The sequence below is a fragment of the Rana temporaria genome, chromosome 10, assembly GCF_905171775.1.
Source record: "Rana temporaria chromosome 10, aRanTem1.1, whole genome shotgun sequence".
NCBI classification, from domain to species: domain Eukaryota; kingdom Metazoa; phylum Chordata; class Amphibia; order Anura; family Ranidae; genus Rana; species Rana temporaria.
In genome coordinates this window covers 67,420,038-67,435,534 of record NC_053498.1, presented here as the reverse complement: position 1 = coordinate 67,435,534, position 15,497 = coordinate 67,420,038, and the positions used below count along the sequence as shown (strand labels likewise).

The window sequence follows — 15,497 nt, the reverse complement described above, 5'->3', positions numbered from 1 at the left end:
TTAGCCTTGTCAGCGTTCAAATACCATTTAGTGTATCAAAATGATTGCTCGAGGAGAGAGTTCCACAGTAGAAAAGGAATGCTCCATAAATTGTTTCCATATAGTAAAGAAACGCTTGGTGGGCCCAAAATGTTGTAATATATTATCAAGTTTCTCTAGGTAGAGTAGAGATTTAAATTCTTTCTTGACTTCTGAGATGTGATGTGCTGTAGGTGAGGTCCATGCTTTGAGAAGCACACTTCGGCTATAAACAAGCAAATATGGGTCCATTGAGAAAGCCTCTAGGATATCGATGATGTGGCATGAGCAGAGTGGCTATCATATTCAAAGAGGCACAAAATTGGATCTTAAGATGAGTGAATAGAGGTAACGTTAAAGATATAGGAGAGAAATTGGTCCCAGTATGAAGAGATAAAATCACACATCCAGGGCCGTGGTATAGAGTAGAACTATGGAGGCCACACCACGAACACCACGATTGTGACAGATTCTATTTGTCAATACACCACAACTCGCACACAATTGTTTTGCATGCTTTATGGTAACTGGACGGAATTTTCTCCATAGCATTATCATTTGAAAGGATGTTGGCCCAAGATTTGAAGCTTGGTGATGCTTCTTTGAAAGGCAGGCAACGAACCATGAGTAGATGCAAATCCAAGAAGGAATAAGAGCGGAGCACAGTATCGATGTGCATCTATAGTTTTAATAATGTATTGCGTAAACTGTACATGTCACACTGAATAAGAAACATGAACCTAAAGTGTTTTTAAAGGCAGAAGGATTTTACCTTCATGCATTCAATGCATGAAGGTAAAAAACCTTCTGGGTGCTCCATTTTAAGCCCCATCTTGATCCAGCGATTTGCAGGAGAGCAGTGGCTCTCCCGGGTCTCTGTATCCTTATTGGCTTACACAGCATTGGCTCCTACTGCTGTCAATCACAACCAGTGAGAAAAGAGTGGGGGGAAAGGTCAATCCACACTCCATGTATGAATGGACAATGTCCATTCACAGGCGCGTGACTCGGAAGTGAGCCTGTTTAAGTGGCCCCATGGAAAGCGGCTTGCTATTGGGGGCACTTGCCAGGGAGGAAGGAGCCTGGACCGCAGGCAGGGAATCTGAAAAGAAGAGGACTGGGCTGCTCTGTGCAAAACCATTTCACAGAGCAGGTAAGTATAACATGTTTGGGTTAGATTCAGTAAGGGCAGCGTATCTTTGTGCGGGCGTAGCGTATGTTATTTACCCTACGCCTCCGCAACTTAGATGGGCAAGTGCATTATTCACAAAGCACTTGCTCCGTAAGTTGTGGCGGCGTAGCGTAAATGGGCCGGCGTAAGCCCGCCTAATTCAAATGTGGAAGGGGGGGCATGTTTTATGTTAATGTATGATGACCTGACGTGATTGACGTTTTTTTAAGAATGGCGCATGCGCCGTCCGTGTACATATCCCAGTGTGCATTGCTCCCAAGTACGCCGCAACGACGTATTGGTTTCGACGTGAACGTAAATTACGTCCAGCCCTATTCGCGAACGACTTACGCAAACGACGTAAACAATTCAAAAATCTAAGCGGGAATGAGGTCCATACTTGACATTGCGTGCGCCTCATAGAAGCAGGAGCAACGTTACGCCGAAAAAGCCTTACGCAAACGACGTAAAAAAATACAGCCGGGCACACGTACGTTTGTGAATCGGCGTATCTAGGTCATTTGCATATTCTACGCCGAAAACGACAGAAGCGCCACCTAGCGGCCAGCGTAAATATGCACCCTAAGATACGACGGCGTAAGAGACTTACGCCGCTCGTATCTTAGCCTAATTTAAGCGTATCTGGTTTCCAGAATACGCTTAAATTTACAAAAGGCGTAAATTCAGAGTTACGACGGCTAAACTCTTACTGAATCTAGCCCCAAGTTATCTATTTTTTCATTTAGGCCTTTAGAATTACTTTAAAACAAGAGAACCCAAAGAAAACATTGACTGGTATGAAAAAATAATAAGATAGCAAGTTATGTATCATGGGAAGCCAGCATACAATAAGTAGTGCCCCACTATAATATATTTATTTAAATTGTATTCTACGTTAATATACAGTACTTAACCTTAAAACATTTGCATTTTTATTTATGTTTGCTTAAAGCTCTTTTAACAATTTCTGCTGTATGTTAATGTATTATCATAGACTTTTTACTGGACATGAATAGGTTTTGAAATGCTTGCTGTTTTTAATTCTGAAAGGAGAAAAAAATATTCCAAATACCTAATTTGGCACGCACATAAAATATCCTACCTACTAACTTTAGTTTCCAATATTTTTATTGAGTTTTACAAAGAAAAAGGGTATACAAAATAAGAGGGGGGAGGGGAAAAAAATAATCCTAGTCATCATCAGGAGGACTAATATACAGACACAAGTTATTGCAAATACAGACATAACATTAGCACATCTTATGTCCTTGAGTGCTCCTACTGCAATTATCTCTCAACGGGGATAAATTCAGACCCAGCTCAGGGTAGTTCATTTGGAGCACTGTCTAGACCCAAGGGGCCAGCAGACAATAACCAACTATGACTGATTTAGTATTATAACAATGGGAAGTAACAAAAGAAAAGCAAAGAAGGGGGAAGAAAGAAAAGAAAGAAAGATAAAAAGAAAAGGAAGGGGAAGAAGGAGAGAGAAAAAGAAAGGATGGTGCATCCCTACCTCGACCAAAAAAGAAAAAGCCCTTGTGTTGATGCAGATCAATGTACATTTGTAAGGTAGGTGATCCAGGGATCCCACACTTTATCAAAGATTGTGACTTTGTCATTCAAAATGGCCGACATCCTCTCCTCACCGTAATCCATGACTGTTTAGACTTCAGAAGATAAAAGGGGACAGTGGGGGACCTCCAAGACTTAGCAATGGAGATTCTGGCAGCTACAAATATAAAAGCTATCAGTTTTCTCAAGTGCTTTGACGTTCCCTCCACCGGGCGCCCCAGCAGTGCATGCAGAGGTGACTTAACAAGATTTACCTGAGTTAAAGAATAAATAAAGTTATAAGTGCGTATCCAAAATCGTCTCACCTTTTGGCATGTCCACCAAATGTGGTACATAGTACCATCCACGGAGCACCCTCTGAAGCACCGCGGAGACGCCCCCGGAACAAAAGTAGCTATTCGCGCAGGGACCATATACCATCGCATCAGCACTTTATAATTGGCCTCTATTAAAGAGGTATTAATATAAGACTTAGAAGCCCCCTGCACCAGTTTACTCCATTCAGCAATTTCTAATTCAGTGCCAATATCTTGTTCCCACTTTTGCATGTAAACCATCTTTTGAGTGTTGGAAGACAATAAACCATAAATCAATGATATGTGACCAGAATGTTTGTCAAAAGTTCTGAAAAGTTGTTCCATAGGCGTAGATGTAGAGAGGTCAGAAGTGCAGTTCAAAGTCTCTAGAAAGTGAGCAATTTGAGCATAGCGAAAATATTCAGAATTCGGAAGGCCATCCTACCTACTAACTTTCAATACTTATACAGATTTTTAACTACTTCAGTACCAGACACTTCCACCCCCTTTCTGACCAGGCCAATTTTCAGCTTTTATTGCTGTCACACTTTGAATGCCAACTACTCAGTCATCCAACACTGTACCCAAAATAAAAATGTTATAATTTTTTTGAGACAGATAGAACTTTCTTTTGGTGGTATTTAAACATGTCTGGGTTTTTTCCTTGGTATGTAAATGAAAAAAAAATATTTTTCTGTTATATAATAATGCAATTGAATAATCTTTCTTCATGAATTTAGGATAACATGTATTCTGCTACATTTCTTTGGTAAACATAACCCAAATCAGTGTATATTATTTCGTCTGTGTGAAAGTAATAGAGTCTACAAACTATGGTATGTATTTATATATATATAGATATTTATAGATATATATATAGATATTTATTTAAAATTTGATGTATTGACTGCCTATCTAATTTCTTGATGCCATAAAATGCCAGGACAGTTTAAATACCCCCCAAAATTACCCCTTTTTGGAAAGTAGTCTGCGTGTTTAGTAAGAGGCATGGTGAGTTTTCTGAAGTTTTTTTTTTGTTAACATTTTCTCAAAAATGAAGAAATGTAATGCTTTTTTTTGTAGAAAAGTTGGGATAGTGGCGCTGCAGATTGGATCACCCTTAGGTGTTCACAATTCCTGTATATTCACAGGTGTTGGGTAATCTGTTAGCAGGAAAAATCCAATCCAGTGGATCCTCCTATAGGAAACACAATCCTTCAGATACCCTATTTAATGGTGCCAATGATATAGCTGTCTCAAAGAGGGTTAATATGGGAGTGTCCTATGCAGGGTCTATTAGTCTGGTGCCTATAACTATAGAGTGTCAGGTAAAGACCTGATTGCTATGTATTAACGATATAGATGCAATGTATCTCTGATTGCCCAAAAACCAAAAGCAAAAAGACAAAAAAATATGTGATCATCAAAACAGTGTGAGCAACGATATCTGTAGGCAGTAGATAATCTCAAGTGATTAGCGGGAATGCTTAAACATACAAAAATAGTAACTAGAAAGAGAATTAACTCTAAATAGTTAGTAGCCCCTGTGTAGTGACAAGGTGTCTGAGGGGCACTAGGCACCCTGATTAGTGCGTAAAATGGAAGTGATATTCTTAGTTTAGGTGTCTATTATCATTAAAAGTAATAGATTGCAACTAGTAGAAAATAAAAAATATCACTATATGGTAAATAATAAGTACAAATTAATGTGAACGGTGCAACAATGTTGCAACAATGTTGCGATGTGTTTAGGGTTAATGGGAAGCCTCCCAGAATGAACACAGTGTAAAGTGTCTGCTTTGTGACATCTAAATGAAAATAGTAAAAAAGTTCATATATGCACACGTGTTCTTGCGACTCAGAAAAATAAATAAAAAAGTGAAAAAGTTGGATTAATATGAGGACTGGTATGCCACACACTTATTGAACCAAAACAAGGTAGTCCTATGTTAACGTTCTTTCATGCGAGTTAACCCTCAATTAACCGGTGACTTGAAGTGCCAATAACGTGCATCGAAGTATCGGTGACAGCTGTGCTCCCCCACATGGGTCCCCACTCACCAGATGTCGTCACCCCCCAGGGGGCAAAAAGCGGGTGGTGGTGGTACCTAGGTATCTGCAAGGTGATGGTCTCCTACGATCAGTCCTCGGATGTCTCCTTTTATCCAGGGATCAGGGGATGTTTGAAATGATTTTACAGGTGTCCGCGTTGGATCATTCGTTAGACAAAAAATAAAAAGAAAGAACGCATAGCATAATACGTCTTTATATTGTTAGGATATACCCAACAAATTGATTTATTAAAAAAGGGAGGAAAAATTGATTGATTGGAGTGGATACTCCACGTGAGTGTTTAAAAACAGTAACAAAATTTAAAATAAACCATTAAAAAAGAAAAAAGCACCAAGCTGCACTAGCCTACTGTCTGCTGCTGCTAGTTGTTGCTACACTGCTGGGATAGCCAATTTGAAATCCTCCCTTGGCGTCCGTGTGCACTAGCGCAGTGATCAGCTGAGACAGGTAGCGTGCTGGCTGGTAGCGTGTGAACAAGCGTATGAGCGTCTGTCTGGGTCAACTGACGCGTTTCGTCATGTGACGTTCTCAAAGGCGTTCATTCTGGGAGGCTTCCCATTAACCCTAAACACATCGCAACATTGTTGCAACATTGTTGCACCGTTCACATTAATTTGTACTTATTATTTACCATATAGTGATATTTTTTATTTTCTACTAGTTGCAATCTATTACTTTTAATGATAATAGACACCTAAACTAAGAATATCACTTCCATTTTACGCACTAATCAGGGTGCCTAGTGCCCCTCAGACACCTTGTCACTACACAGGGGCTACTAACTATTTAGAGTTAATTCTCTTTCTAGTTACTATTTTTGTATGTTTAAGCATTCCCGCTAATCACTTGAGATTATCTACTGCCTACAGATATCGTTGCTCACACTGTTTTGATGATCACATATTTTTTTGTCTTTTTGCTTTTGGTTTTTGGGCAATCAGAGATACATTGCATCTATATCGTTAATACATAGCAATCAGGTCTTTACCTGACACTCTATAGTTATAGGCACCAGACTAATAGACCCTGCATAGGACACTCCCATATTAACCCTCTTTGAGACAGCTATATCATTGGCACCATTAAATAGGGTATCTGAAGGATTGTGTTTCCTATAGGAGGATCCACTGGATTGGATTTTTCCTGCTAACAGATTACCCAACACCTGTGAATATACAGGAATTGTGAACACCTAAGGGTGATCCAATCTGCAGCGCCACTATCCCAACTTTTCTACATCTTTTTTGATCTCATTACTGAGGTTCCGTAGGGAGGCAGCAGCATCAATTTACATCCTAAGCGCGGATTCCTCTTTATCTTAATGCTTTTTTTTAACATACTGCCACCACAGCAGTACAGCGTCATCATATGACTGGTGTGGCGGTGATCAGGGATACTGACTAGTGACAGTATGATAAAAATAAACTTTTTTAAAATGTCCTTTATTTACATATTTTCATTTACATACTGTGACCAGAGCAGAGCAGTGTAACACTGTACTACTCTGGAGAGATGATCAGGATTTTTTTTACACTCTAAATGCTTATAACCAGGGCTGGCCCAAGACATTGTGCTGCCTGTGTCTTGGAATGAAATGCACAGGCAGGGGTGGTGGGGGGTTTAGACACAGGCAGGGGTGGCGAGGGGGTTAGACACAGGCAGGGGTGGTGAGGGGGTTAGACACAGGAAGAGGTGGGGGTTTAGACACAGGCAGCGGTGGTGGGGGGGGTTAGACACAGGCAGGGGTGGCAGGGGGGGTTAGACACAGGCAGGGGTGGGGGTGGGTTTAGACACAGGCAGGGGTGGCTGGGGAGAGTTACAGGCAGAGGTGGAGGAGATGGTATCAATGGTGCTGACAGTTACTTTCTCTCAGTGTCAGCCGTGCCTCCAGCAATCCCGCTTTCATCATGGGGTCTCTGCTTAGCAGAAAGCTCCTTCCCCTTCACACTGTTGGCCATCAGTTGGTCAGCTGACTTTCTCTTGTCCCAACATGTCAGCAGCAATAGGGGGGAGCAGTGGAGAGGATGGGCGGCGTTCTGCTGTGCGGGTATGGCAGTGAGTGCTCTGCCATTGCCTCTAACAGCAGCGGTGCTGGTCCTCCCTCACAGTGGGATATGCAGCAGTCCCCTACACTGAAATAAGAAGCAGGGTGGGTGAAGCAGAGCGATCCGGTGGGCGGGAGTTCCCCCAATGTCTTCTTGGGTGTGAATGTGCTGCCCCTCACAACCTTCCGCCCGGGTCCCATGGTCCCACCATGATGATAACTGTTCCACCAGTGTGGAACACACTGACGGCCAGAACCAGAAGTGAAATGGGATCAGGACTGCACTAGAACGGGATGACATCACACCCACACCACACCCACAGACCATAGGTACATGACTGGATAGGAAATTATGTTATGGGGTCCCCAATGAACCAGAAATATGAATGAACCTCTACTCTATGTCACTGTATGCCATATAGATTGAAAATATCCATCTGGTAAAGAAAAAAATTCTGTTTGCATTCCTTAATAGCCAGAAAAGAAGAATACATTATGGAAGCTAGCTTACATTTAGCCTTGAACCGGTCGTCTGTCTTGATCTTTTTTCTGCTAGAAGATCTTTAACTGTATGTTTCACCCGGACCCCTTGGTAAATCCGCTTGTTGAATTCACTGTGAACTGGAAAGAATAAAAAAATTAGGACGATAAACATGTTTGTTTTATTCAGTCAAACAAAAGTATTATGTTTGATATTGGTCAGGTTCTGTGTGATGTGGGTGATCACAAAATGCACCAATTAAGATTTGCATTTCAGACAAAATTATTAATACACAGGTGGAGCAATTTCAACTTGTCTTCTTAAAGTTGAACTTCAGGCAGATATAAAATTGCACAGATAATGTACCCTTTAAATTAATAATACATCTTTTTTTTATGCAAGTAGTGAAAGTATCTGAATTTGACTTAGTATCTATCAGCCACTTGCAGTCCATACAGCAGAGTTCTCAAACAGAAGTAGTACAAACAGCCTGTCAGGTATACTGTAATGGATAGGAGGAGACCGCAGAGTACTAGAGAGAGTTGAGTTCATCAGTGTGCTTTTTTTTATTTTTATTGTGCAGTCACCTACCCAGGTGTGAAGAAAGGACCTGTAAGTGAAAGAGAAACTGCAGCATAGAGATATTAGGCCAGGTCTCCTTCTAATCAAAGCTATGCTGTGGGCAGAGCTCTATAAATATCATGACAATGTAGACACCCTATCCTGAGCCTGTATCTCTCCTGAGCCAACCACTAGGTGATTTCTTGTCAGTGATTAAGGCTGGGAGAGAGTATACATATTCAGAGAATGAAGAATCAGTTTGCCCCTGGGCCTCCTGCTTACAGGAGGAATGCAGTTGGCTGTTAAATTCTCCCAGTCCTGCTACCTGAGCGGGGTTACCAAGGTCTGTGGTTAAGGCCTAGCTTGTGTAAGCCTGGGGATCAAGGTTCCATGGATTAACGTCTTCAGGGGCCAGAAATGCTGGGATTTGAAACTTGGACCTCAATGAAGTATGGTTTCCTCTCCTCAGGGTGTTGGAAGCTGAATGAATAAGTGCTTTACAGTCAAGAGCTACATTCACAGCGTGACCAATCAGCTTTAAGGTTCTCCATTTGTGAAAACTACCGTAAGTGCTTTCACCCCCTATTTTCTGGAGTCTGCTTGTTCATCGGTGTTCATGGGGTGCTCCACCGAGGAAGTCATTCACACAAAATTCGTACAAGTAGGCCGGGGTCCCAGAATCATCATCACTCTTGGACACTTTTTACGCTACGGGAGTGCCTGGTTGTCAGTGCCAGAGTCTTTAGTGTTTTAAGGGATTTATGACACGCCAACACTTTTTCTGCCTATGTGAGTGTAATATTTTTTTAATAAAAATTGATACTTCACTATTGTTAGCCTCTTTTTTTCAATACACATGGGATTTCCATCTTGATGTATCTTTGATGTATCCAGATTCACATATGAGAACAGCAGTCTGGAGTGGATTATACAAAAGCACTTTCAGACCTTACATTAATATTGGAGGTCCATTATGAAGGTGAGATCCTATGGAATTATTCACTAGGGGCCAGATTCAGGTACATTGTCGTATCTTTGTGCCGGCGTAGCGCATATGAGACGTAACATTGAGAGGCAAGCTGAGTATTCACAAAGCACTTGCTCCCATATTTACGACAGCGTAACGTAAATAGGCCGGAGTAAGCCCGCCTAATTCAAAGTAGGCAGGTAGTGGGCGTGTTGTATTAAAATGAATCGTGACCCCATGTAAATGCATGGCCGTACGAATGGCGCATGCGTGCGCATGCTCAGAATCACGTCGCATATACTCCCTAAGATACGACGGCTTAATGCGTACGACGTGAACGTAACTTACGCCCAGCCCCATTCAAGTGCGACTTACGTAAACAATGTAAAATACGACGGCTGTTCCGACGTTTTTCGACATCCATACCTTAACATGACTTACCCCTGCTTTATGAGGGGTAAACTTACGCCGGACGTACGCCTTACGTAAACGGCGTAGATTACTGTGACGGGCGTAAGTACGTACATGAATCGGCGTATCTTGCTCATTTACATATTCGACGCGTAAATAAATGGAAGCGCCCCTAGCGGCCAGCGTAAATATGCACCCAAGATACGACGGCGTAGGAGATTTACGTCGGTCGTAGGAAGTCAAAATTCAGGTGTATCTTGTACTGTAAATTATGCGCATAGATACGACGGCGCATCCGTGGACTTACGCTGGTGTATAATTAGATACGTTGGCGTAAGTCTTTGAATCCGGGTCTAGGTGTTTTTGTTTTCCACTTTATCAGCACATTGGTGGCAAGAAGATCTTCACTTGCATTTTGAGTTTTTAATCATGGACTTATAGATGTTTTTATGAACTATACTTTATTAATGATGAATGTTTAATTTATGTATGGTATGATATTCACATGTTTATTTCTGCACAGATTTAACTAGGTGCTCGTTTGCTATTGATTTAACATTGCGTGTATATTTAGCCTTAAATGCATCCCTGGGCTCTTTTAACAGTGTGGAGGCAGGGTATTAGCATGATGCAAAACAATGAAAGAGAACAGTAAATAACAAATACAACAGAGCTGTAAAGCAAATCAGTAGATGTTATTATTGCCATAAAAAAAAATTAAAATATAATCAACAAATTGAAAGATAAAATAGTTAACAGAAAATAGTCAGAACTATTGTACAGTTGATACCCAGGCCCAGATTCTCGAAGGCGTTACGACGGCGCAACACCATTAGCGCCGTCGTAACTCCTCATCTGGCCCCGGGTATCTATGTGACTGATTCTTAGAATCAGTTGCGCATAGGTACCCATTAGATCTGACAAGCGTAAGGCTGTTACGCTGTCAGATCTTAAAAGTATTTTTTTTCCCGCCGCTAGGTGTCGCAACGTCGCTTTTCCCCGTCGTCTATGCAAATGAGGTAAGCACGGCGATTCCCGAACATACGCGAGGTCGACGCAGCGAATTAACGTAGTTTGCGTAGCGTACCCGACACGTAAGGTTGCCCCTGCTATTAGCAGGGGCAACCAATGTTAACTATGGCCGTCGTTCCCGCGTCGAATTGAATCAAAATTACGTCGTTTGCGTAAGATGTCCGTGAATGGCGCTGGACGCCATTTACGTATACATCCAGGCAAATGACGTCGGGGCGACGTCATTTAGCGCAATGCACGTCGGGTAATTTACCCGACGGAACATGCGCAGTACGCTCGGCGCGGGAGCGCACCTAATTTAAATGGTGCCCGCCCCATTTGAATTGGGCGGGCTTGCGCCGAGCAATCTAACGATACACCGCCGCAAGTTTACAGGTAAGTGTTCTGAGAATCAGGATTTAAACCTGTAGACCTGCGGCGGTGTAACGTAGAGCTCATACATTACGCTGCCCAGGAGCAGCGCTAATGTATGAGAATCTGGGCCTCAGTGTGTAAGCAGCTTTATTAGGCCGCAATTTTAATGGGATAAATAAAGCAGGTTTTAGTAAAAAAACAAAAACACTGGCCCAGATTCTCAAAGGAGATACGACGGCGTATCTCCAGATACGCCGTCGTATCTCTGAGTCTGAGCGGTCGTATCTATGCGCCTGATTCTTAGAATCAGTTACACATAGATTTGTATTAGATCCGACCGGCGTAAGTCTCTTACGCCGTCGGATCTGAACTGCAAATTTACGCTGGCCGCTAGGGGCGTGTACGCTGATTTACGCCTAGAAATATGTAAATCAGCTAGATACGCAAATTCACGAACGTCCGTCCGGCCGATGCAGTACAGATACGCCCTTTACGTTAGGCTTTTCCCGGCGTAAAGTTACCCCTGCTATATGAGGCATACCAATGTTAAGTATGGACGTTGTTCTTGAATTTTGAAAATGTTACGTCGTTTTGCGTAAGTCGTCCGTGAATGGGGCTGGACGTCATTTACGTTCACGTCAAAACCAATACGTCCTTGCGGCGTACTTTGGAGCAATGCACACTGGGATATGTCCACGGACAGCGCATGCTCAGTTCGTAAAATGCGTCATTTACGTGGGGTCACATAACATTTACATAACACACGCCCACATCTTCCAAATTTGAATTAGGCAGGCTTACGCCGGCCTATTTACGCTACGCCGCCGCAACTTATGGAGCAAGTGCTTTGAGAATACAGCACTTGCCCGTCTAAGTTGCGGAGGCGTAACGTAAATAGGATACGTTACGCCCGCACAAAGATACGCCGATCTACGAGAATCTGGGCCACTGTGTATTAATCCAAAATAGTAAGAAATATTGGGCCAGATCCACAAAAACCTGGCGTAACTTAAAAAATCCCATTTAAGTTACACTGCCTTAAAATTTCTACCTAAGTGCCCGATCCATAAAGCACTTACCTAGAAATTTCAGGCCGTGTAACTAAAATTCCGCCGGCGCAAGGCGTTCCTATTCAAATGGGGCGAGTCCCATTTAAATGAGGCGCGCTCCCGCGCCGGCCGTACTGCGCATGCGCGAAGTTACGTTACGCCGAGTTTTGTGGATCGCGCCGGCTTAAAAAAGTTGCGTCGGAAAAAAAAAAAAAATTGACAGCGTCGCTCGGCATGCATTCCTGAGGGAGAACTCCATGCCAATTTTCAAAGAAAAAACCGGCATGGGTTCACCCTCCAGGAGCATACCAGGCCCTTAGGTCTGGTATGGGTTGTAAGGAGACCCCCCTACGCCGAAAAATCGACGTAGGGGGTCCCCCTACAATCCATACCAGACCCGTATCCAAAGCACGCTACCCAGCCGGTCAGGAAAGGAGTGGGGACAAGCGAGCGCCCCCCCCCCTCCTGAGCCGTGCCAGGCCGCATGCCCTCAACATGGGGGGGTTGGGTGCTCTGGGGCAGGGGGGCGCACTGCGGGCCCCCCCACCCCAGAGCACCCTGTCCCCATGTTGATGAGGACAGGACCTCTTCCCGACAACCCTTGCCGTTGGTTGTCGGGGTCTGCGGGCGGGGGCTTATCGGAATCTGGGAGTCCCCTCAAATAAGGGGGCCCCCAGATACCGGCCCCCCACCCTAAGTGAATGGATATGGGGTATCCATTCACCTGTAGGCAAAAAGTAAAAGTTATTAAACACACAACACAAGGGTTTTTAAAATAATTTATTATTCTGCTCCAGAGGCCCCCCTGTCTTCTTTATTAGCTCTAATACCAGGGGGGGCTTCTTCTTCCGCTCTCCGGGGGGTCTTCTCCGCTCTCCGGGGGGGGCTTCTTCTTCCGCTCTCCAGGGGGGGCTTCTCCGCTCTCCGGGGGTCTTCTTCTCTCTTCGCCGCTCTCTGCTGTTGACTCGGCGAACCCCGGTTCTTCTGCAGATGTCCGGTGCCTTCTTCTTCAGCGCTGGCTGCCTGCTATCTTCGTGTGTTAGCTCAATTAGTAACAGGCAGCCATCGCGGTCTTCTGTGACGTCAGGTTCTTCTCTTCTGTTCTTCTCCCCTCTTCCGATGTTGACTCGTCGCCTCTTGTCACTGTAATGATGAAGCGCGCCTTGCATCCCATTAATATAGGCATCACCGTCCCATCATGCTCCGGTAGGTACCCACGTGGTGGGTGCACGTGGGTAGGCACCCACCACGTGGGTGAGCGGAGAAGACCCCCGGAGAGCGGAAGAAAAAGTCCCCCTGGTATTAGAGCTAATAAAGAAGACAGGGGGGGCCTCCGGAGCAGAATAATAAATTATTTTAAAAACCCTTGTGTTGTGGGTTTAATAACTTTTACTTTTTGCCTACAGGTGAATGGATAGGGGTACGATGTACCCCATATCCATTCACTTAGGGTGGGGGGCCGGTATCTGGGGGCCCCCTTATTTGAGGGGACTCCCAGATTCCGATAAGCCCCCGCCCGCAGACCCCGACAACCAACGGCAAGGGTTGTCGGGAAGAGGTCCTGTCCTCATCAACATGGGGACAGGGTGCTCTGGGGTGGGGGGGCCCGCAGTGCGCCCCCCTGCCCCAGAGCACCCAACCCCCCCATGTTGAGGGCATGCGGCCTGGCACGGCTCAGGAGGGGGGGGGGCGCTCGCTCGTCCCCACTCCTTTCCTGACCGGCCGGGTAGCGTGCTTTGGATACGGGTCTGGTATGGATTGTAGGGGGACCCCCTACGTCGATTTTTCGGCGTAGGGGGGTCTCCTTACAACCCATACCAGACCTAAGGGCCTGGTATGCTCCTGGGGGGGAACCCATGCCGGTTTTGTTTTTACAAATTGCCGTGGAGTTCTCCCTCGGGAATGCATACCAAATGCCGTCGCTGGAATGGGCTTTTACATGGTGTTACTAGTTTACACTTTGTAACACCAGCCCTAGTTTTACACTTGCAAACTAAAACTTACGGCGAAAAAACGAAGCTGAAAAGCTTTGTGGATCGCCTTAAGTGCTAATTTGCATACTAGAAGCGGCATTTCGACTCGAAATGCCCCCAGCGGCGGATGCGGTACTGCATCCTAAGATTCGGCAGTGTAATTCAATTACACATGCCGGATCTTCTGCCTAACTTTGGAAAACTGCTTCTGTGGATCAGTTCCAAAGTTAGGACAAGGGATACGATGGAGTAACAGCAGTTACTCCGTCGTATCTCTTTTGTGGATCTGGCCCATTGTTCAGTCAATACACATTATGGGGTAGATTCACATAGACTTACGACGGGCGTATCAGTAGATACACCGTCGTAAGTCCGAATCCCCGCCGCCGCAACTTTAAGCGTATGCTCAAACTGAGATACGCTTAAATGTTGCTAAGATATGACCGGCGTAAGTCTCCTACGCCGTCGTATCTTAACTGCATATTTACGCTGGCCGCTAGGGGCGTGTATGCTGATTTACGCCTAGAATTTGTAAATCAGCTAGATACGCCGATTCACGAACGTATGCCCGGCTGTTGCAGTAAAGATACGCCGTTTACGTAAGGGATTTTCAGGCGTAAAGTTATTCCACCAAATACATGGCGCAGCCAATGTTAAGTATGGCCGTCGTTCCCGCGTCAAAATTTTTAAATTTTACGTTGTTTGCGTAACTCGTCCGTGAAGGGGGCTGGCCGTAATTTATGTTCACATCGAAAGCATGACGATTTGCTGACGTCATTTGGAGCATGCACACTGGGATAGGTCCACGGACGGCGCATGCGCCGTTCATTAAAAACATCAAATACGTGGGGTCACTAGTATTTTACTAGAACACGCCCCCCAACCAGCCTATTTTGAATTAGGCGGGCTTACACCGGCCCAGTTACACTGCGCCAACGTAAGTTTCGGCGCAAGTTCTATGTGAATACAGGACTTGCTGCTCAAACTTATGGCGGCGTAGTGTATCCGAGATACACTACGCCCGCCTAATTCTACCTGAATTTAGCCCTATGAAAGCAGATTTATTAGGCAGCAATTTTAGGGGAAGGGATGAAGCAGGTTTAATCTGTAAAAATGTGAGTGTAATATTTCAGAGACAATAGCCAGATATATTGCACAGACTCCATGGACAAGTATGTAAACAGTTTTAGTAGGCTGCAGTTTTAGATCGAGACACTGGGCAGGTTTTAATCAAGCAAACACGACAGTGTTTTTCTTATATGCTCCAGCTCTTTCCATCACGCACCAACTGCACCGTCTTAGGCCCCGTACACATGGTTGGACCAAACCGATGAGAATGGACCGAGGTTCAGTTTCATCGGTCCAAACCGACGTGTGTATAGCCCATCGGTCTGTTTTCCTTCGGTCCAAAATTTTAAAACATGCTTCAAAACCGAACCGATGGACCGCTGCCCAATCGGTCCAAACCGATGGTTAGTACACAAAAGCATTG

The 15,497-nt window shown here is 44.4% G+C and overlaps 1 protein-coding gene across 1 annotated transcript in view; it reads right to left on the bottom strand.

Annotated features, from left to right (window-relative positions):
• Positions 1 to 15,497, bottom strand: part of C10H11orf53 (chromosome 10 C11orf53 homolog) — a 159,671-nt gene that overhangs the window by 39,054 nt on the left and 105,120 nt on the right. Inside the window, exon 2 of the mRNA XM_040325384.1 lies at positions 7,689 to 7,798. Within this exon, the coding sequence (XP_040181318.1) occupies positions 7,689 to 7,798 (110 nt within the window). The remainder of the gene's footprint in view (positions 1 to 7,688; positions 7,799 to 15,497) is intronic.